The sequence below is a fragment of the Scleropages formosus genome, chromosome 19 (genome assembly GCF_900964775.1).
Source record: "Scleropages formosus chromosome 19, fSclFor1.1, whole genome shotgun sequence".
Taxonomy (NCBI): Eukaryota; Metazoa; Chordata; class Actinopteri; order Osteoglossiformes; family Osteoglossidae; genus Scleropages; species Scleropages formosus.
In genome coordinates, this window is record NC_041824.1 from 14367334 (window position 1) to 14391440 (window position 24107).

The window sequence follows — 24107 nt, forward strand, 5'->3', positions numbered from 1 at the left end:
AAGGCATAACCCACCTTACACTCTGTGATTCCAAGATAGACCTTGGACAAAACTGGGCCAGTGGTCCCTGACAATGGATGGACGGATGGATGTCAAGCAAGAAATCAGCACAAAGGTTCTCAGTTGTGGTTGTGGATGTGATGGAATGACCTCCCTCTCTCACTCAGAGCTGCTGAATCCCTCTGAACATTCAAGAAGAGCCTCAAAACAAGTCTCAAAATTTCTTTCAGACCGACTTCTCTCCTGAGCTCCTATCTGCTTCCATCACTACATTAAGTTAATGCAAAAATAGCTGACTTACTATCAATTCCATATACAGCTACTATGTAATGTATACTGGCAAAAACATTAGAATTTGACTGACTGAACTTCATGTCTTTCTGTACCTCTCTGTCGGTGAAACAAGTTGAATGTGACGTGGGATAAAATTATCTGTCAAAAGATTAAATGTAAATGCGAATGTAAATAACAGCGTGCATAACTGTGTGTCCCCAAAGTGAAGTACTTTTGTGTTTTTTGTGGTACAGCTAAATTCAAATGTTTCTGTGTGGGTCTTCAGGCTGTAAAATGTGTTACTTACAGTTAGTAGCCTGTGTCTTAGTGCAATAAGCAGCATTGCTCTTACTTTAAGATACATTTATTCATTTAGCTGATGCTTTTCTCCAAAGCATAACTGCAGGGTTGCAAATTCTCAATTTATTCATTAACCACACACCCTGGAGCCATTGTCATTATGGCATAGAATGATCTGCACACTTTCTTTTTTGGTTTATTCACTGCCAGACAAAACTTTTCAGCACTCTTTATGATGACTCACAGTACAATAGCGCTGTTTGGGAACAAAAATGATACATACTGAGGAAATTTAGAGCAATGGGGTTTGTAAATTTAGCAACAGTTTCCAGCTGTTTATGTTTGGTGTATCTATGCTGTGTACCACACACACACATTATCTGAACTGCTTGTCCCATACAGGGTCGCGGAGCCTACCCGGCAACACAGGGCGTAAGGCCGGAGGGGGAGGGGACACACCCAGGACGGGACGCCAGTCCGTCGCAAGGCACCCCAGACCGGGACTCGAACCCCAGACCCACTGGAGAGCAGGACCCGGTCCAACCCACTGCGCCCCTCTGCTGTGTACCAGATAGAGCTAAATTTCACTGATCTTCTGAAGCACAGACGTTAAATGCTCCTGAGATTTGTTCAACGGAGGCAGAAGCTGAACGAAGCTCAGAATTTACCGCTCGATATACATCCTCGTACAAGCTGAAGAGAAAGATCAGGGATATAAGCAGAGAGAATGAGGTCCCTCCTCTGACAGGGCAAAGAGGTCAGCTATCAGGAAGGCCTTTGGAGAAAAACTGCTGCTGCTCCAACTTCACGAAGAATCAGATGGGATGGTTCAGGCATCTCGCTAAAATACCCCTGGGTGTCTCCCGCGGGAGGGTTAGCAGACATGCGGGGGGGTGGACCGGGGTGGACCGGGGTGGACCAGGGTGGACCAGGGTGGACTGCTCTGGGAATGTTTGGAGGCTCCCAGGAGGAGCCTGCTGGACACTGTTGCTGTGCACAGGAAAGGGTGCATGTAATATAGTATTTGTGAGATTTTTTTTAATCTATTATATACCCCAAAGGAGAACACCTTTTTCAGCGATACCACAACACATTTCTGCTTTAAGAAACATGCATTCAAATTTGACGTCTTTATGATTAAGTAAACGATCACAAGCAGTAGAAGTTGAGGTTGAATAAAATCCCTACTCTCATAATTTCAATACAATTACTAGGAGACGAGGGCCATTCCACGACAGACCTAAAATACAGACATTTAACATGCGACAACACGACGGACGTGCATCTGACGGCAGCGCTGACGCGCGTTCTCGACGATGAGCATGTGACACTTCCATCCGGGACACCGCCGGGGACTCACTCTCCATCATGGCGGCGTCAGGTGAGGATTATGTGGGGAAGCGGGCAGGGCCGGTGTTGATATTATAAAAAGAATATGCAGTTTGTAGTGGGACATGTTTCGGGTGGAACGGATGAAATTGTGTTAGCGACTCTGCGTTGACATGATAGCGATTTCCGTGGTATCCGTATCGGAGAGAGCATAGAACCTGCGGTTATGCGCGCTAGACGTAGCAGCGAAGGGGGCAGGCGCAGAGTTGGTTCCGCGGCGCTCCGCCGGATACCGCGCACTCTCTGCGACACGTCATACGGGCGGCGCGCAACGTCGAAATACTGCCAAAACACGGTGTTTTGTAGAAGAGGGTGGCAGTTGACGTGTGCGGTCGCTGTGTGCTGTACATGGAGGCTCGTCACGCCGCTGCGACAGAGCGCAGAGATACTGCCACATTGTATCCGCCGATTATTAACCACACGGCCAAGATGCGCATGCGCCCTAACGGAGGGAGGGGCAGCCCCGTTGTTGGGGCTCGCGCAAAGCTGCCCACGTGCACTCCTGTGGTGTGGAAGGGCGCGAGAGGTTGATAGGGGCCGTCCTGTCTGTCCGCGAGCCCCGTCAGCGCTTAATTGACAGGCAACAACAAGCCCGCGCAAAGTGTCGCGAGGCGGACGGCGGTCAGGAGCTCGCGGCGCCGAGGGGGGGGGAGAGACTTGGAACTCATTTCAGTCAAGAGACAATTTATTTTGTTTGTTTTTTAAAGTTCCAGACATATAATTATTAGCAAAGACATGTTGTTTACGAAATGTTTAACTTGTAATCTTTTACCTGGGATGATTAATTTTGCCGAGGAGGTTCTTCACCTGACGCCAGATAGTTGAAATGTTTTTGTCCTATTCATCTATTGCAAAGCTAATAAAATAATGAATCATAAATAAAGACAGTAATGTTTGGGACATTAAACTACTTTGCCAACCTTCCATGTATCACATTGTATGTGTTAGCCCACTAACTTACTCAGCTAAATATTGACTAAATGTTTAGTGTCACTGCACTGGTGCGTTTTATTGCCGCTTATACATGTTAAACACAAGCCTTCATTACCAGTAACCACTTGTCCAGTGCAAGGTCATGGTGTTCTGGAGCCTATATACTGTCTCAGCAACAGGCTGTGAGTTATACTACACCCAATGGCACCCAGTAGAAGCCCATACAGACAAGAGGAGAATGTGCAAACTCCATTGGGATTCGAACCTATGTCCAATCATACAGCCCAGGACCTGGGAGGTACCCGCAGTCATACATGCAAATGTGCCTTAGTTGCATTTCATCACTGCTGATTTAAAAACATTGTGTTCTTCTCACTAGTTGTAAAGTGCAAAAATTGTAAATTTAGTGAACATTACTTCATCTAACAGGCACTTTTCTCCAAAGCAACTGCCAGTGAACACTATGTGGTGTTATCAGCCCACACCTAATCATCTCAATATGACTTAGAGTGATGGATACACCACTTATGATGAGTTACCTATCCATACACTGTCACATTCTTGGTGACTTAGAGTCACCAAGCTCCCTGAAGTGCGTGTCTTGGTGGGAGGAAACCAACACCCTTGCACACTACCCAGGGACTATGAGACAGCAGCCCTGCTCAGTGTGCCACTGTGCCACTGTGCCATGTCTTGCTGCTGCTGTTTAGATACCGGTTGTATGGAGATGTCTGCAATGGCAGTTTCCAGCTGTTCAGGTTTAGTGTATCTATCTTGTTAAGTATTAGAATTCATTTTAACTGATCTCCTTTTTATGAAATTCAATCTGCCATTGTGATTTGTGATCCTCAATGCGCGTGGCTGTTTTTGGAGGTGACGCCCCTTGTGTAAACACACGACACGCTGCACTCTGAGAATGCCCTGACATCAGGGATTTTATTTCCCACAATGGAGTGAGGGGCGTCTTTGTCCAGACCTCTTGGCGCAAGGTCAAAACAGACCCTTTGTGGAATATGCGTGGTCCCAACATGTTGAGGTTTATCATTTGTTGTTATTGTGAAAAGTTGTTTTTATCCTTCTTCCATCTTCTCAGAATGGTACCACTTTTCATATGTCAGTTTTCACATGCCACTTTTCCTGCCGGTGTGTTACATGTTGTAGCTCTACTGCAAAGAAACTGCTCTTGCGGATTCAGGCTGTTACAGATTAAAGCTTTTTTTTTTTCTTGGGCAGAGCTGTGAGAGAGACAATAGTACAGTTATCGTAATTAAAATCATACTTAAAAGAGCTAGTATATATTGAACAAATTATAAAATTTAAAAGTGCCAGTTTCACATTGTTGTTCAATCTGAGAACACAGAGAAATCAGTTCAGTTGTGTTTTTATTTTCTGTGGAAAATATTTTTATTTCCTTCATCTGAAATCAGTGGCATCGTTGTATGTCTGCAGGTTCCTGGGAATTTTTATGTTTAGTGCAGAGTTGTAATGGTGTGCTTAACTTGCAAATTCATGTAATATTTATTCATTCTGTTTTTATTTTTTCAGCTAAGAAGAAGAGTAAGAAGGGGAAGACTCTCACCCTAACAGACTTTCTTGCAGAGGATAGTGGTGGCAGCATCCCCCCTAGCTATGTACCCACCAAGCCCACAAGCTGGGCAGATGAGACAGATGACCTGGAAGGAGAGGGTGAGCTGCAGGAAAATGTTTCTGTTCACCTATATTGATGCCAAATTCATCAGTAGGACATTCTAGTTTTGTTGTGTTGTGTGTTGTGTGATTCTGTCTTGGAAAGTTCTCCATTTTATGGAGTTTCAAGCCATCACATTAAAAGCACACTCTCCAGAGAGCACTCCTGACATGGTGAAGTGTTCCTAGGCTGGGTCCATATGGTATGAGAAGCATGCGTTTTATATGGCTCTTCTTCTTCCCCAGTTTCGACTTCCTGGCACACAGAGGATGATTTTTACCGGGCCCCACCCATTGACCGCTCCATCCTGCCCACTGCCCCTCGAGCTGCACGTGAGCCCAACATTGACCGGTCACAGCTTCCCCGCAACCCCCCATACACGGCGTTTCTTGGGAACCTGCCCTACGATGTTACAGAAGACTCAATCAAGGACTTCTTCCGTGGACTCAGTGTGAGTGTCATACTGCTGGCTGTGTTTGATTAGAGAAAGGTAACTTCAGTTTTGATTATCCTGGTAATGTCTCTTCTCACCCAACAGGCTGTGTGTGTGTGCTTTTATTTTCTGATACCTTGCCAGGCCACTGCAGGTCACATGCCTCTGTTGAGATTTTCAGCAGCCCTATTGCAGAATTTAAACATCTGTGGGATACAGTTTATTGGGGGCTAGTAAGTGTCCCCTAAGAGGTTTGCAGTTGTTTTCTTACAGAGGTGGGTTTAGGTACACTTGCAGAGAATTGTGTCCTTGGTGTGGTATGTAGTAAAAGATTACTTTTAACATTAAAAATGGCTTACATGTCCACCTGATGGGTCGCTGCGTTGAATTTATTGTCCCAGTTTCCAGCATTGGACATCAGAGCATTTTATTAAGGCTTTGTCATTCAGCACTGCTGAGTCCAGACAAGTAAAACTCCAAGGGCTTTTCATCCATCTGTATAACTGAACTGAATTTAAATTAGGGTTACTGAACTGCATGTTGTAAGAATTAAATTTCCCCCCATTTTTGAGCAAAGATGGGTGGCAAAGGGGACTTTAACACTGAAAACTACCAAATGCTGTTTGAGCTTGGGCAAGGAAGTAATAATTGTGGCTCATGAAGTAGTATTCGCATCTAGCCATCACTGGCTTTGCACCTTTGCACAGTGCTTTTGTCAGTGTACCAAAGTAATATCCCTCATTTTAGAAAATATTGTCAACATTGAGCTCATCTTCAGTTATGTAAAAACCTACAAGCACAAGCGTTCTTTGACAACGTGATTCAAAGCATCATGGAAAAAAAAAAATTTAAAAAGGCAACCAAGAATCAAAATCAACATCAGTCCCTTCCCAGTTTCTCACCTAACTAGTGGAAAGAATGAGACCTACTTTGTAATTAGTACAGTCAGGCTTTCAGTGACTCAGCCGGAAAAGATAGTGGTGCTGATTGCAGAAGAGGTCCATGCTGTGTGCTTTCAGTTATTAACAGTCTCTCCTGCACTGCTGGTTTACATGTATGATCTACAAACTTACAAGTTGGATGTTCAAATACTTCAGATCTTTCACTTACTGTACAAATTTCTTCCAGTATTAATACGAACCATGCCCATAATTTGTTCTGTGTTAAGTCATTCTCTTTGCTTACATTTCCATTCATCTTATGAGGCTTAGTGTTTCTGTATTGCCTTGCTAGAGTATATAAGAAAAGTGAAGGGCTGTAAAGTTTAACTGTGTAATGTATAATTTTTTATTTATAGAGTATGTTTGCTAAATGATTTTGGTGTAGATTTAGCAGCCCATGTTTGTCTTTCATTTAGACTGTACATGATAAACTGGCATATGATGCTTTCTTTCACCCTGCAGATCAGTGCTGTGCGGCTGCCCAGGGAGCCCAGCAACCCGGAGCGGCTGAAGGGTTTTGGCTATGCTGAGTTTGACGATGTGGAATCGCTTCTGCGCGCCCTCAGCCTCAATGAAGAGGTGAGCGACGTCGGGGGGTGCTGTATACCACAGCAGAGAAGCTAATAACTGTTTTGCAGAATTACTTAGAGCACCACTTACCACACTTCAGTCCCAGGAACCTGTTGTCAAAGCTAATTTTTTTAATTATGTCATTCTGTCCAGGGCCTTGGTTATGGTTGTTTGGGTTGTAACTGATCAAAAGGTCTCTTCTACTAAATGTTTGTCTCTGTTAATAGAAATTAAGATATTTTTCTTTGAACTGCCGTATTTTATCAGAACCCACCAGTTATTCAGAAAAAAATTAGTCCTTCTTTCACTTACTTGTTCTGGTCTGAACTCATTTTAACTAATGAAATTCTGTTTCTAGTTAAGTAAGTTTAACATTTTACATTTTGACAGCCAAAAATAAGCTCAGTAGTTTAGGTCGATTAAATTTTTATCATTTTAAACATGGCTGCTTGTAACAGAGGAGTCAAATGCTACCGATTATTTCATAGCTCACTTAAGCTTGATTAAGAAATTTATGATACAATTTGTGCATACAAGGTCCTTATGACCAGACTTGCTGTGGAAGGCATCACATGGTGCTCTACACACATCTGAGCTCTGATCTGGAGCAGACTGAGCCACACCCGACACGGGCAGAGCTGGTGTTTTAACAGAAGCCCATTGGAACAATCTGGCGGTTGACTGATAAGCCCGGAGACTCTTATGAAATGCTGCTCTTCAGAACTGCAGTCACCAGGTGGCACAACTGCACCACTTCACCCTGTTGGACTTGAGGAAGTTTATGGTCTCGGTTCTGTCTTTTATGTAGAACTTGGGGAACCGTAGGATCCGCGTGGACATTGCAGATCAGTCCAACGAAAAAGGTACAGCCAGACTCTCCCCGCTTTTTCTTAAACTTCTGTGGTTTATTTTGACAAGTGTGAGAACCTTTCCACTGTCAGTCTCGGCAAAATCTTGTGTTCAGTTTTCTCAGTATTTCTTGGTCTCAAGTTAAAAGTGGGAAAAAAAAACTGTGGTTTGGTCCCCTTTTGAAAATGATTCCGGGGTAATATTTAGTCTGCTGAAGTTCCCAGAAGTGAGACAGTGTCCATATGTGCATACTGCTATGGGTTTATGTTCCACTAACGGTACTTAATAGTTCATTGATTTTATTGTACTATTTTGCAGCAGGATTTCATCAGTCACTAATTTACATTGGATTATTTACCTAAGATCCAGCTAAAATGTGTAGTTGTATCTGCATATTTTGTACTGTGTACCACCAGTTTCTGACTAGCCTTATTTTTAGAGAACGTTTTCAGTAGGTAAAATAGACTACCTCCTGGTGGTTGTTTTGGGCTGTCATTAGGAGCTTCTGTTGTTCCATTGTATGTGGTTTTTACATGGATTCATTTGAGCGTCTTAATTTCTATCACTTGTGCCGTTCTTACATGTCCTTCTGCTTGCTCCCTCAGAAAGAGATGATCGTTCCATGTCTGGGCGAGACAGGAATAGAGGTGACAGTGGCCCTGACAAGACAGACTCTGACTGGCGGGCTCGCCCATCTATGGACGTAGATGACGGGCCTCGGAGGGACGACTTTGGAGAACGTGAGTGACGGCATTGCTAGCTGCACAGAGTCACACAACATGTGCACATGGCATTACAAAACGCTTATGGTCCTCTGTCCTTCCAGGGCCTCGTGAGCGCTACGAGTCAGACCGGTACCGCGATGGACCTCGGAGGGACGACCGCTATGATGGGGGCAGAGACCGATACCGCGATCGGTACGATGACCGGGACCGCAGAGACTTTGACAGAGGTCAGTCAGCATTCAGTCTACAGTTGTACAAAACATATGTCCAGCCACACGACGTACCTTCTGCTATTGCTTATATGTGTTCCAACAATTTTTCATGTGTGGTATGTTAGAAGTTTTCCGTAGTTAGCCCTTCATTCGTAACGTTACCGTGCCATGTGTCCAGGCTTTGATTCCCGCAGTGGGGGTCGTCGTCCCTTTGGCAGCGGGTTCCGACGAGATTATGATGACCGACGCGATGATTACCGGGGCAGTGGGGATCGCTATGGTGATCGCTATGGTGACCGTGATGACCGGTACGAAAGGCGGGATGACCGCCGAGAGGAAAGAGGTGAGGAATTATATGAGTGGCTACCAGTAGGAGCTTTTAGCTAAATAGAATAATTTTACCCATTAGTATAATTTACTGGAACCAGCTCAACCTCTACCTCAGTACCTCATTCACAACAGCAGGTCCACACTATTGATTTGTACATATAATTGATTGTTCACAAGTCCAGTTGCTAGTGTCTAGCTAAGTGTGAGGCTAATCCAGCTGTCCCTGCTGCCTCTCCTTTCCTCAGGCCCTCCACAGCGGCCCAAGTTGAACCTAAAGCCCCGCAGTGTGCCCAAGGAGGAAGACCAGGGTGGAGCTCCCTCCACCCAGACAGGCCGTGCTGCCTCCATCTTTGGTGGGGCCAAGCCTGTGGATACAGCATCCAAGGAGCGCGAGGTGGAAGAGAGGCTCCAGAAGGAGCAGGAGAAGCTGCAGAGACAGTTGGAGGAGGATAAGGGTAGGGCATCAGAGCGCAAGCCTCGTGAAAGGTGAGGAAGAGTGGCAGCAAAGGCCCTGTTGGACCAGTTTTATCTTCAGCCATCATTCAGATTGCAGTACATTTACAGTACATTTGCAGAGGGTGCACTGTGTGTGCTGTGCTCCTTCAGGCACCCCAGCTGGCGCACCGAGGACCAGCCTGCAGAGCGGTCCCGCACCGGCAGTGAGTCTTCACAACCTGGCAGCACTACCGGCAGAGGTGAGGGAGGTGTATTACTGTGGAACCTTGTTTAGCTTCATTTATAATTTATTAAACTGTAACAAATATTTATTAATCATAATAAATATTGTATGTGACTTTAATTGCTTTGAATTTTCATAGTTGAGAATTCAGCTTCACATAGATTACACAGAAATAAAAAGGAATGTTTGATTTCATTGAAAGTGGAGCATCAGATAGTGTAATGGTCAGAGCCATTGCCTTGCAGTCAGAAGATCCAGGTTGATTTCCCACTCCTGCTGTTATACCCTTGAATGAGGTGTTTGTCTTGAATTCATGCAGCAAAAATGACTTTTTTTATAATTTGGAAAATTATTTCCATGGTTTATTCTACTCTAGTATTCACTTTGGAGAAAAGTGATTGACAAATGAATAAATCGATAATAAAAAAAAACACTATAAAAAGACTAAAGATATAACAATCCAAACACATTTTTAAAATGTCTATATAAATGAAGATTAAAACATTTGTTGTAATTAAGATTAAATGGTTCTCTTTTTAAAATGTGAAACGTTGTCTTTGCTTGTATTTTGGGGAAATGTTTTCCAAGATTTGAGTGCATAAAAACAAAGGATGGCAACAGTTTTTATACCTTATCACAAACTGGATTCAGTGAGGAGATTCTTAACACTGTTTTTCTGTAATGTAGCTTTCAGTTGTTTTCTCTTAATCATGTTTTCACCTCTGACATTTTATTTGTTGTACTTAGTGGTTCACGAGTAATAACAACACGGTCCATCACATTTTATGTGAGATTCTTTACGCAGCGTACATAGTACCCAGAAGAAGGCAGCTTTCTGAAATGACCGTGCTGTATCAATTATTCATTTCACTAAGCTGTTGAGTTCTTCCGTCTTTTTTCACTAGTTTACTGTACATCTTTGAGATTCCCTCACCTAAGCTTAGTTGTTTTTTGACGTTGTGTTGTGCTCGCCTTCTGATAATACTCTATCGTGTTGATAATTATGCCCTCTAGGCTCCCGGCGCAGGGAGAGTGAGCGTTCTGTAGAGAATGAGGTGTTTAGTGGCCGAGATGATGACCCTCCATCCCCGGGAACCCGGCCTCCGCCCTCCAAGCAGGATGCACTGCCACTGAAGGTGGTACCTGCACCGCCACCCAAGGAGAATGCCTGGGCCAAGCGCAGCGCTGTCAGCAGTGGTTCTACTGAGCTTGAGAGCCGCTCTCCCACCTCTCCTAGCAGCCAGGGCCCCCCCAAACTCACCAGGTCTGTTGCACGCGTGCATGCGCGCACACACACACACACAGAATTGCTCCACAGACTTCTCTGTTTTATCATGTATCTTTGTTCTTTTTCAGTTCGAGTTCAGTGGATGAAAAACTGTCTCAACGAGGTAAAGGTAAGGACACCCTACCTCACAGCTTTACAGCCACCAGGTGGATTCTAATTGGTTACTTTAACAGGGAGTTGGAAACAAAGTTTTGGCTACCACCAATGGCTGCAGCTGTTACCCTGTCTTCCGTTTGGGAGGGCTCATGGGCTCTGGGCCACCCCACATCATCAGTAGCTCCAGCAGGAAATGAATTCCTTTATCACAAGTAGGTTGAAGTCAGTTTGTTTTGGTGTTTTTCGAATAGCTTGGGAACTTGAGAGACATTATTACATAAAGGGTGGGGAGGTGTGTTGATTTCTGTGCAGAAAACCTGCTGAGGAACAAAGATCCTCGCACCACCTGGATATGGTACATTGTGAGGTATCACATCTTTGCTTCTCTCAACACATTGATTCCACAACCTGCTACACTCCCTGATAGATTGTGTGTAACATCCATAGGATCTGCCCTAATTTCAAACTCTTCTGGTCCAGGCCATGGTGATATCCCACCTGGGATATTGCATTCTCTCTAACTACCTTCTGTCCAATCTTCTAGTCTTCTTCATTAAACTTTTCCAGCTCTTAGAGAATGCTTGTACAGAAGTTGTCCTTGACCTACCAAAGCTTTCCAGTGTATCCCCCCCTCTTCATCTCTGTCCTTTGGCTTCCTGTCGCTGCCTGCACTGAGTTCAGGACTCTGGTTATGGCCTACAAGACCATCAGTGGATCTGCTCCCTGAGACCTAAAACACCTGACTGTTTGCTGTGTCCCAAGCAGACTGCTACACTCCTCCACTTCTGACTGCTTGGTGGTCCCACACGAGAGGTCCAGAATCAAAAGCAGAAAGATTCTTGGTTCTGACTGAAGTGTAATGGAATCTTCTCCCTCTCTCACTCAAAACTGCTAAATCCCTCTTAGTGTTCAGGAATGGTCTCTAGACACATGTCTTTCAGACACCGCACCTCCTATCTACTCCATAAATTTTCATTGCTATCATTTTGTCATGCGTACTTTGCGTTCTGAGCACTGAGACTCACGTAATGTTATTGTCTTCTGTTTTAAACATGTTGTATTCTTCCAATTCTGTATGCAGCTACCTGAGTAATGTATACTGCTTTAAGTGCTTACATAGACAAACTGACTACTTTGAGAATCAAGTTTGCATCTATGGCTCTCTGTCTGCTGGTGAAATGCACTTCCTCTTTTCCCTGAGTTGTGCATCACGTTATAGAAAAGCATCTTGCAAAGGAATAAATAAATATAGTGTATCAGTGTCTGAGACCTCAAAGGGCCTAAAGAAGTCAGAGAATTGTCTTCATTTCTCGATATACATCATCACTACTTGATGGAGGCGTTACCCTTAAACACCATATTAACAGCTATGGGAATCCAGAATAAATAAGACAATTAATGATTTTTTCAAATGAATCACAACCAAAAGGCTATTGGGTCTTTTCATTTGTTACACAGACAGTGGTGGTGGAGGAAGCTTCCACCCAGGCACTCCTGAGTAACCTCCTGACCCATTTTCACTTGATGTTCCTTCACTGCTCATTGCTCCGTTTCTTTTTAGTGCCATTTGCAAGGCACCAGGCACTTTCCTTCTTCAGCCTCTGTCATGAGGCATTTAATGTCCAATTATAAATGTCCCTTCAAAATGCCAAATGCCTCAGTAAGTTGCAGGGGCATTCACAGAGACTTTCCTTTCACCCTTGCTCACTTTTGGCTCTGATATTTTAAAACAGTGGAACTCTGGGTATTTAAAGACTGCTACCATAGAATTCCTGAATAACATTTGGCCCTCGGCTGTTGCTCAGGGTGATACTGAGTGGTGCAAAGTGTCACCCAGTCACTTTCCTTACTTCAACATGGGGCTCCCTTTCCTTTCAGATGAGAACAAAGCAGATGGTGCACGTCGGGACCGGGGCCCAGCGCGGGGGCGAGGTGGACCGGCAGGGCCCGGAGCAGGCCGGGGCCGAGGAGACACACCCAGCAAAGATCGGCGGAAGGAGCCCGACAGGTCAGCAGTTGGCACCCAGTAGCACAGTGGGCCCATGCACTGCAGGGTGCCTCAGCTCCACTAGTTTGTAGCAATCCCCCCCCCCCCCCCCAGTTGCCAAAGAACAATTGAAATCTAATATTTAAACCTTACTTGGCTTTTCCCATGCAGGTGTGAAATGCCTGCCATTGTTGGGCTGGTTATGGGATGGGTCATGTTAATTGAAAGGCACTGAAACTGGATCAAACATGGCATGTTAAGTGTGCCATCATCCATTCCTTGTGAATCAAGGGCGGGGGGCTGATGGGATAACTGCACTGCTGCGGGTGGAACTGCACCCTGATTCATCTCGACATTGCCTTGCTTATAGAAAGGACAGCCGACGAGAGCGGGATTCCAAACCAGCACCAGAGCCAAAGAAGTACGAGGAATCTCCCAGTCCTGTGAGTTCTTAGGCCTGCTCCTTCTTGGTTCAGTCCGCATGGCCGGGCCTGTGGTCATCCTCTTACTGGAGCGCGTACTCGGGGCAGTCTCTGAGCGTACTAGGTTATGCTGCTCTGGTTTCTTAGTGACTGCTGAGCTGATATGCTATAAAAGTGCTGGAAAGGCTCAAAGGAGATTTAACTGAAGGTTATCAGAGCGAGTAATAAAACCATGATGATGTATCGCACACTGATAATAATTCTGTTGAAGCATAGTTGAACACTTGCTAGAATCACACTTCTTTTAGATTAGATCAAATTATTAGATCAATTAGATGAAACAATAAGTAAATTTTCTTTGAAAAGAGTGAACTTTCAGTGCCGAACTTAGTTTTCATAATGATTTGCCAGGACAGCACACTCAGGGCAGTAGACCGGATCACAGAAGACATGCTGGTCCCCAGAACCCTTAGCGTCCGGAACCTTTTTCCTACAGCTCTGTTGTTAACCGCGGTGAAAGTGTGAAAACCCTGGTCAGTTCCAGTGACTTTTCTGCTCCTTCCTGTCCTCTACAGAAATTCAGCTCTGCTAGTAAGTATGCAGCATTGCTCATGGATGGTGAACAAGAAGATGACATAGAGGACAGCGTTGAATAAAACAGCAGGAAGAAAAAAGGATGAAGTAAAAAGAAGAGAAACAAATCCAGTCTCCAGCAGGAACCGCACCAGACCCATCCCCCGTGTTCCCCAGACACCCCCAGACAGAAGCCCAGCCCACAACTCATCAGGACTGGACGTAAAAATAGAACAATAAAGGACTTCTTTTAAAATGGAAAAAAAAAGGAATGGAAAATTGAATAATAATTATAATAAATAAAAAGTGGGGAAAAATTGAAATGATTGCTTCCATTCCATTTCCACACATAGTCTAAAGGCAAGGTAAGCTGCTCTACGCTCAACCGCTGTTCTGTCCTAGAAAGAGAACCTCACTTGCCAGCACACGGTCGGGGTTCGAGAAGGTCTTGTTCCAGCAAACATCAGGACATCATTACCAAATGTGAGCATAGAATTTCTTCTGTGTTTCTTTGTAGTAATGGGTTTTTATGTACAATAGCGTGTTCCTGTGTGCATCAGTGCTTCCGAATTTCTTATGCAAACACGTTTCCTCTAGCTGTTTGATTTGCGCTCTTCCTCTCTGGCTGCAATGCATTCGTATGTCTTCCTACTTTCAGCGCCTTTTCCATACAGAATATCTGACCTGTAGGCTGTGTGTATGTGTGTGTGCGTGCGTGCGCGTGCTGGGAGGGGTGTGGTCGGGTGTGCTGGCTTTAGGTAATGGAAGGCACGTCCCTTATGAACTTGGCTTTGATGCGAGGAGTTGCAGACCAGCACCTCCTTATAGTGACATCCCTGCTGATAGCCTCCAGTCGGATGATTGATGGCAAGTTGGTGGTTTTATGGTAAACAGGGGGCCTGATGGAAGGGTCTTTACCAAATAGATGGAGCCTCCTTTGCTCTACAACCTTCTCTGTCGTATTTATGCTAGGAACTGTCAAGTTCCTGCCCGTTGAAAACCAGTGTCGTCCTGTTCCTGGGTGTTCTTGCTGGTAAACTACTTATCTGGGCTGTAATTCAAAATGAGCTAGATTGTCTCTTCCTTCTGTGCAGTTTAAAGCTGCTTATTCCTATAGGAGCATTTGTTTAATGCATGTTTCATCTGCATTTACCATCTGAGCCTCAGAGGACTGGGAGAAATTGTTTCCCTGTCACAGCCAAGCAAAATTTACTAGCTCTGCTGCCGTTAAGTTTGCTTGTGTGTGTAACACGTGATGGAAGAGCATCTTTTCCAGCATGTGAACGTTAACCGTATGAAGTATGGAAGGACTTTAAGATGTCTACTTTGGGAAAACAATGCTCTTCTAATGAAGGCAGTATGTAGAAGGTTTCTAAAGTGGGATCTCGCTCCACTGTGTGTAAGGAATGTATTAGTAAACCGCTGGGGTCACTGGTAAACCACACCCAGCACAAAATCCTGTAGGCAGCCTGACAGCACTGAGGGTACATCTACATGTCACCATTGTTTGAGGTATTGAATTGATTGAAAACAACTTCTTTAGGTCCTTGGGGAGAATTCAGTTTTATGCTTTCTCTTATGTTCACTTTTTCTTTGTTAAGGGCAAACTATGACGGGCTCATCTGCTGGCTCTCGGCATAGAGAGAGAAGTGGGTTGTCCAGCAGCATGCAGACATTGAGGAGTAACAGCAGTATGTTACTCTCTATGTAGTGTTTACACAAACTGAATCGTCTGACTTTTGTTGTGTGTTGAAAAAACACTGATTTTTCCACTAATACTGTATCTCTGTGTTTGTAACCTGGACAGGAGCCTGAGTGTGTTTTTAAGGAATTTGAAGAGTGAGCTGGAGACATCCTGTCTCTTTCCCAAGTAGTATCCCTTCCCCCTTGCCTCAGCTGTGAGGGCACTGAGCGTTTGACCTCCAGCGTGGCCGCTAGGCAGAGAGACCTTCATCATCTCCATGGGGGCTTTTATCTAGGGGCAGATGATGGGAAACAGGCTGTGCTGTGTGATTCCGAAGAGAGCAGGAGCTCTGCATTCCAGAAGAGACTGGGACAGCTGCACATGCAACAGGTCACTGCTGAATTCACTTTTTCCCAGTATCCAGCACTCTCCGTCATGTAGCCTATTCCCAGACCCAGAGGTAGCACTCTGGTTCCAAAGACGTGTGCCGTTAATGAGAAAATTAAGTCTCCAGCATCCTGACTAAAAGATGGTAATAAATAAAAGAGTAACAGGGCTGTCGGATGGAAACCAAGGCTGCATCCGTGGATCTTGTGAGGCTGCAACTCTGCACAGCTGTACATTTCTTACACATCAACAAGTGCCACTGAACCTTCTGGAAAAGTCATTATGCAGTGTATTTTCCTGCTCTTCCTAGTTCTGGAAAGACATGGGGCTGACTTTACCAGAATTAATACAAATTTGGAAGATTTTTTTTTATTATTTGTGTGTGACATTTATTCAATATTCCTCACTTTCAATAGCAAAAGGACCTCCCTTTTTTTTATACAAAGGATTCTGGACTTAGCCTTATACAGGCCCCCAATGAGCTTTGTATTTAGGAGAAGGAATCTTGCTGTATTGTCTAAAGTTTTATATACTCCTAAAAACAGTGAAATAGAACTACTTATAGAAGTGCCCAGAAAATGTCAAGAAGTTAGGATTTCATTGAATGCAGTAAGGCCTTCACAAGTAATGTCCAGAATTTAATTACCTTTATTTTGGCCTTATTAATAATCGTTGCTGTCAAATATTCCATCAGAACAATATTCCTATAGTTAGCCAGTCAAACTGAAATGGTAAAGACATGTCCATCTGTGAAATTATCTTCTTTTGCCAAGCTCCTAACAAAGTCTGTCTCTGATAAGTAGACAGGATTCAAACAGTATCATCATTCAGCAGAATAACAAGAGGATCTTTATGGATATTTGTTTCTAAGATGTCAAGCTTTTTTTAGCCACAGAAGACCAGCATGAGTCTGACAGAACACTGAACTAACCACTAACCACTCAAGAGAGACAAAAAATGACACAAAGGATCTTGCTTAGTCTTCAGTCGGTTTATTAACCATGTCGTTATTAATTAGCTTTTAATGTACCATTTGATGTGACAGGTTCTTAGAGGCAGCTACTGTGTTTTTGTCAATGAGTAGCCTGGCTGGATAAATGGTAATGAGATGTTTCCATGCTGAGAGTGGCCTTCAGAGACTTTTGCCCCTGCTCTTCCCATTCTTGCAGTCTGACTATATATAGCCCGACAGTACACTTCCAGCTTTTGTATCCCAGGATTGGAGAATAATAAACATTTGTTCTTGGTCCCCAACTAACAACAGTCCTTCCCTGAAGGAGGGAGCTTTGGACAGCCACCCTCCTGTTTGGCATTGATTAGTACTTGTTCCTTCCTGTGTAACTACATTAGTGCTTCTGGCACTTTTAAATTTAGACAGCTGCCTGTTGGTCCCACACCTTAACTTCGCATACGCCCAAGGAGGATCGACTTCCTTATATACACGTATAAATATACATCGAGCTGAGGGAGTTTTGTGTCATTCTGAAAATTTGCAAGTGTTTTTTAATCAATGCACACAGTTTGATTCACTTTATTTGTTCCTGTGATCTCTGCTAAGAACTAGAAAGTTCTCATCTGTGTTTGTTCATTCATTCATTCATTCATTCATTTTATTTATTTATTTTTAGTAAATTCTTAATTATAGGGTTTGAAATTGTGCCCACACCCTGGCTTCAACTCAAAATTGTGTTTGTCCTTTGCCACTGGGTAAAAACAGGGTAGTTTTAAATAGAGGCCAAACTATGTGGTGTTCTCCTGGAAATTCCAGCAATAGTGTGTGGTTCCGCAGTGCAACAGCCACTGGTATGTGACCCACATGCACGTACATACAAGCCTGTTGATTCCTTAGCCATAAATTCATAGTCATGTTTTAAAGCCTTTTTTTTTGCAGTTCCAACAGGGGGCGATGTTCGCAATGTTTCGGGTAATGTAACACATCTTGCGGTGATATTATTGTCGTCGTCGTCGTTGTTATTATTATTCAGGTATTTGTCCAAGGCAGCTTATGAAGTTAGGTTTGTAAGTCCATCCATCCACATTGCTTGTCCTGCAGAGCCTGTGTGTATCCAGGAGTTTGCTTTGGTGAACATTTCTTCACAGGAATCAGTGGTGACATCACTCCATATGTCATCTGTTTAAATCTGCTCACGGTTTTTCTTTTTGTAGCTGCAGCTTATATTCTGTTTATCTAGACATGTCCTCTCTCTCTCTTTCTGTCTCCCTGCCCTTTTTTGGGCTTACAGGACCCCTTTGTTTTACTCATTTTTATCCAGTCCTCAGGCATCGTTTCCTTGTATCCCTCTCTGCATTTATTGCTTTTTGTTTCCTCTCCCTCTTTCTCACATTTGTGTGTGTGTGTGTGTGTGTGTGTGTGTGTGTGTGTGTGTGTGTGTGTGTGTGTGTGTTAACGTCAGCTTTTGTTAGCGACTACCGCTGTTTCACCACAGGCATGACAAACGCTACCCCTAGCTTTTTAACCTGAATAGCCCTGCTTTCCTAACATGGTCTGCAGCCACAACACCAGTTCCCAGAAAACTTAAGTTGTAGGGGGTGTTTGGCTGAACCACAAGACCCCCCCCAGCCAACTCGACCACCTGGCATCTCCTGATGATGACCTTTGACCAAGGCCATTGCTGTAGCCCCTTGGGTGGTTCAGTCAACAGGCTGGAACATTTTTAAATGAGTGTGGACACTTCTGTGTGTGTATGTGGCACATCACTGCTCCTTTTCCACGATTTCATAGTTCCACTCCATGACTCCATGATTCCACAACTCAATCATTGTACATGATTCCATAATTCCACCATCCCTCCAATTCTGCATTCTGGTGGCAATTTCAAAGTCACTGTCCCTGTAGGACCGACCGAGGGTGCTCTGGTCAGGGACAGATCGTTTTCTTCATGCAGAAGAAAGGATCAGAGCGCTGAGGTGCAGAATTCCCATAGAAGGTAGACCAAGCATCTTCGCCAAGCTCCACAACTGCAACAAAAAAGAAGCACTAAACGGGTTCATTTTCTCCAGTGCTTGGAGAAGGGCTAAAGGGGGTTATGGTTGTATAATACCTGACGGTAGATGTAAACAAGAAGGACCAGGCACCAGGAATGAGAGGGGACGAGCGAGCGAGACTTCTGATGAATACCTGAGAGTGCAGTCGAGAGCCACAGTGTTATAAAAGCAATGTGTTGCTAGTGGCTCTCATCCCAGAGGGGGCTGGGGATCGGGGGGCAGTGAGAGGGGGTGCTGGAGGCTCATCAAAAATTTGCCTTAAAAGGGTCCTGCGATGCAGGAATGACGCGAAACGCTGTGGCCAATAAACAAAAACCAAGCGAAACTTGGCTGCGGAGTGGGAACAGCGTCGGACGGTGACGTGCCCCCGTGAGCCCGTGGTATTTACCCCTGAGCGCAGAGTAGCCCATTTCCATCTCGCTAACGCACGGCTCTCGTTCCCAGGCTGCCCCCCACCCCCACCCCCGGCAGCCCAACTTTTTGTTTGAAGACGCGGTTTTTACGGAAAAGAGGGATTTGAGGGGGATTGTCCTGCGGAATTATTTTGTTAGTAGTGTCCAAGAGCAAAAGTGGGAGTAACTCATAATTAAAGATTTTAAAATTGTTTCTTCTTCTTTTATATATAGCTGTTGGTCGGTGTCAATTTTTTTGCTTGTTTTCTCTACAGCAGTGGTGGAGCTGAAAGTCAGGACTGAGTCAGAAGGGCATAGACTGGGAGGGAGCACCCCTGACATCCATCGTCCGCCTAAACTTGGGAATTTTGGGAACAAGCCATTCATTGCAGGGGTGAGAGGAAGAGTGGGTATTTAGGGGGTGGGGGGTTTCTCCTTTTTAAATTAATTGTGTAAGAAGACGACACAGCTGTGGCCTGTAGTCTCTCTGCAAGAACTGTGCCCAGCAAGAGACTTTGTGTGTGTGTGTGTCAAAATATCTACTGGCTCTGCGCTGCGGGTGAGTCTGAACAGGAGCCAGGAAAAGGGGAAGGGCCTCGCATCAGCCGACAAAAACAGCTGGCGGAGCACAGAGCCTGGGAGCGAAGGGCCAGAGAGCGGAGTGGAGGAGAGAGCCCGCGACAGGCACACGCCAGTCTGCCACACACACACGCACGCTCCCGGACTCTATGGGTTGCGCCCTGTGTACGGAGTGCTGCGGGGACGAAGCGGTTGCCGTGAAGCCAGAAGGGCCACCTCAGTGGCCGTGTCCGGAACAGGTGGACAGCAGGATGAGGCTGACCAAGGTAGGGCACCTTGTTCTGGGGCTTGAGAGGGAAAGGCTGGTCAGTGTGGAAGGTCCTCCTTGGGCTCCTTGCTCTCGGAGTCCAGCGTGGACCACAGCACTCAGTGCGGAGTGTTGTGTCCTCAGTGGCATCATGGATGACAGCTCAGTTGTTGACATGGGAGGGTGGATAAACCAAAGCTTCACCTCCAGCTCTAGTGCTCCGGTTTCTCCGTTCAACCACAAGAAAATCGCAATAGGAGAAGAGAGCAGCGTCGGAACACGGCCGCCGATGGCCGTGAACTTAGCGCGTCGTACATGCGAGCAGGGCTTCGGCACCCAGTGCCCGAGCACTGAACCGAGTGGCGATGCACAATGCGCTGTAGAAAAAGGACACTTCTCCACCTCGTTGTGAAGAAGGTGAAGCTCAATCGAAGGATTCGCTGATGTCTACGGTCAGGTGGTGCCCGTCATGCTGCTCCCGGGGGCACGTGGCTGCAGTTGTCCTGCTCTGTTTATCTTACCCTCCTCGATGCTTTACGATCAGTGTTGTGTTTTATAGTACAGACAGCTGCCTTTTGTTTGCAAGCTGTGTCACATTAAAGAAACCGCAGCGACTGACCAGCCCAGGGTGTGAGATGTCCAAACAGATAAGCTTACTGGACTGGGCTGACTCACACTGTAATTTCTGCGTGGGACTGGGTTTAAATGTCTTGTTTTCCTTTTTTTTTTTTCCCCCCCATCTCCTTGGTTGATGGAACAGGAAGGCAGTCTGCCAGCCCTTTTCGTTTCTTTTAAGAGCGCGTGTGTATCAGCACACTCTGTCCCACCTGCAGACCGTGACGGGAGCACTGGAGGTTACGGGGAGGGGGGGGTGCCAGCAGCGAGGAGCTCCTGAGGTTTATCGGATGGTTAGATTTGTCTCGGCTCTACTGGGCAGCACGCGGCACCGTCGGTGTGACGCCGGCGTGGGATCCCTGCCCTGTCGCACCTGAGCAGGCATGTGGTAAAAGGCACAGCGGGGGGTCGTTGTAGAAGTCATTTGTGCGCACATCCCCTCTTTAGGAAATAGTAACTGTGGGACGCACGCACATTCGCGGACACATTGACATCCGCGCGCTTCCTGGAAATTCCAAGTTACCGGTTCAGGATGGGCTTTGTCTCCCGAGACCGTCTTCCACCAAAGTGCCGCAACAGACACGCACATAGCGAGCGAGGTGTGTGCTGCACAGGGGATGGTATAGAAAGAGCTGGGGTGCCTGCCCTGGCCAGACCGAATCCTTCACACACACCTGGCCAGAGTTGAGTGGAGTTTGGACCCGTCTTACCGGTTCTCTCGTGTGGACCGAACCAGTCAGCATCTCGGCGTGAGAAACTGGCTGCAGGAAACGCGTATGTATATAAGTGCTGATGTTTTGAAATGCAGCTCCTGCAAGAGTCAGGCCAGTAAACTGTCATTTAATCGGTCATTTATATATGACTATATAATTATATAGTTGGCCAGGAAACAGAGATGGAGGCTGCAGAGGGATGTGATTCAGCGTTTTTACAGAACAATCATGTCATATTAGTGCAGGATTCATGAAAGGATTCCCTCAGGGGAGGAAATGCCCCGAGTCCCCACCCTACCTTCCTGCTCAGCCACCTCTTATACCTCCTCCTCTCTCTCTCTCTCTCTCTCTACAGCTGCACCTCATCAACCTTTGGCTCTTCTCAAACATCATTCCTCCAGTCATGCAGCTCCTCCCTACGCAGCATCCACATTTTTCCATTTCCTCTCTGCCACCTCGTACCTTTTTCTTCATCCCACTGCTTGTTTGGGAGCTTCTGTCCAGGTTTCTCCTACCAGCGTCTCCTGTGATCTTGGGCCCATCTTATGGTCCATCTCCAGGAACAGATGGGGTTGCTGCCAATGCAGCGACACTGTATTAATTTTTAGCACCGTCTTGTATTTGTTTCTGGAACTTTCTTTGACGTTTCTACTGCCGAGTGCTGCGCGCTAGGACCAGGAGATGCCCCGCCCCCTTGTGTTTTTCCTCTCGGCTGTTGGCTCTGCAAGCAGAGGGGATGCTTCTGCCCTCGTGGGTTTCTCACAGTCTTTTACATCCTTGGGAGTTTTTGTGTGTGTGTGTGTGTGTGTGTGTGGGCAAGCGCAATTTGGAGCCCCGCCCCCTCATTCCCAAACCCCCTGCCGCCCTAACAGGCTGTCAGCTCTCCCTGCACCCCTCTATTTTCTTAACCTTTCCCAAGCCCCAATTCCCCCCCCCACCATCCCCTCTGTGATCCAACTTTTTAAAAAAATAAAAAAGCTCAGCAGACAAATAAACGTCCCAGATCCTTCAGATTTAATATGAGCCGGAAATTCCAATGCGTTTAGGTTTTTACGGCTGGACTGAATTATGCGATTGTGTTGTTTTGGGATTTTCTTCCTTTTCATTCCCCCTCCCCCAGAGTAGCCGGATCATGTGTATATGTAGCATATGTGTCCATTTTATGTGCGTGCATGTATGCGCGTGTTAGGGCTGATGTCCATGTGGTGGCATTTGCCCAGTGCTGAGAACTCATCTGGTTTGAATTCCACACAGTACTGTGAGTGCAGGGAACAAGTGTGCACTGAACTCCAGTCCCCAGGTCCTTCTGGGACTCCATCGCTACTCAGCCACACGCCGCATTCCGGCAGTTCTGTACGGCAGAGCTCAACAAATCCTCATGCTTCAGACTTCCTATGGACCACTAAGTAATTCCCAGTCTTTTGTATTGACAGTTTTTCCTTCTTTAACAACAGTTTTTTGCCATGAGCTGATTAATGCAAAATGCCTAACATGAAATCTGACTCTCTGCGCATGCTGAAGATAATTTTTTCCTGCCAAAATATCAGTTGTACTTGCATAAAATTTTGCTGGAGGTCAGCTTTCTTTCATTATTCTTCATGCTGCTACAATTAGGAGGAATTGCTGTGCATTTGCATTACTCAAACATGTTTTACGCTCGTTATTTAGATTTTTTTTTTTTTTTTTTTTAAAAATCTATCCGAAAAGCCATAGCATTGTAAATGTTACTAGAAAGTCAGGGATCCTTGCAAAGCATACAAAAGGTTTCCAGATCTGTTGCTGTAAAATATATGAACAGATTACCTTTTGTCTTTGTTGGAGACAACCTCATGGTTGTGTTTATTGATATTGTGACACCTGCGTAGACAAATCTGTTTAGTAACTAAACCAGCACAAAGATCACATTGATTTAAAATTAAAATTCAGGGAATATTTAGCATGTCACTTTCCTCAAACTTAAACAGATCACTTTAGGGCCGTATTTCTAATCTGGGGGACACGCTGAACAAAATTAAATGATTATGCATTGTTAAATTATTGTTTACAATATTTTTGTCCTATGGTTGAATTAAAAGGGAAAATAAGCTTAATGATTATAATGTGAAATTATATATCTTTGAGCCTGTTAATGTTGTTCTTCATAGCATTGTAAACCTCGCCATGGTAAATGTTCAAGATCTCTCCAGCTCATGTATGGTGTAAATGTTCATGCACTGTAACTCATGAGCATCCCCAGATAAGCCTTTTATACAGCCGCTACTCCGGCAGCGTATGTGATTGTTTGTGTATGTTATTATTTAAAAAAAATGAATAAATAAGAAATTCGATAGGTCATCAGGATTCATCTATCCTGCGTTTTATGCACCTGCTCGAACGATGAACATCGGTGCATCAAGTGGAAAGTAACAAACTAGTTTACTTAAGTCACATGCCTGCAGGTATGTCTCTTTCTCTTAATGTAATGCACAAATTGTATTTTTGCTGAGATGTACATCGCTGTGGACAAAATCGTCTGCTAAATGAATAAACGTGAATGAATAGAATTATTAAGTTACATCATACTCAGCCAAATGAGGGATCATGCAGCAATTTATTCATATTTATTAGCAGACTATTGTAATACTACTTTATTATTTGTTCTCACTGGAAATAGCAGCAGCAGGTAGTATTTGTGCTTAGAGCTGTTGCTATGCAATTTGAAGGTTGTTGGTTCAAGTCCTAATCATGCTTTGTACCATTGATCAAGGCCTTTACCATAAATTAATGCAGGAAGGAAAATCTGCTGTATAAATGGGTA

The 24107-nt window shown here is 45.0% G+C and overlaps 2 protein-coding genes across 3 annotated transcripts in view; both read left to right on the forward strand.

The window, feature by feature from the left end:
* Window positions 1-1532: 1532 nt before the first annotated feature.
* On the forward strand, window positions 1533-14020 carry eif4ba (eukaryotic translation initiation factor 4Ba). Its single transcript, XM_029246460.1, has 15 exons — window positions 1533-1954; window positions 4441-4581; window positions 4828-5033; window positions 6419-6535; window positions 7335-7389; window positions 7981-8115; window positions 8202-8327; window positions 8491-8655; window positions 8888-9128; window positions 9249-9337; window positions 10336-10585; window positions 10678-10718; window positions 12584-12713; window positions 13063-13135; window positions 13690-14020. The coding sequence occupies exons 1-15, from the start codon at window positions 1942-1944 to the stop codon at window positions 13768-13770; spliced, it is 1863 nt and encodes a 620-aa protein (XP_029102293.1). The 5' UTR covers window positions 1533-1941; the 3' UTR covers window positions 13771-14020.
* Window positions 14021-18976: 4956 nt separating this feature from the next.
* The window catches only part of tns2a (tensin 2a), a 49401-nt gene continuing 44270 nt past the window's right edge, over window positions 18977-24107 (forward strand). For both annotated transcript variants that reach the window (XM_018760432.2, XM_018760433.2), the window contains exon 1: window positions 18977-20001. In XM_018760432.2, coding sequence (XP_018615948.2) covers window positions 19885-20001 — 117 coding nt within the window. In that variant the 5' untranslated portion in view covers window positions 18977-19884. The remainder of the gene's footprint in view (window positions 20002-24107) is intronic.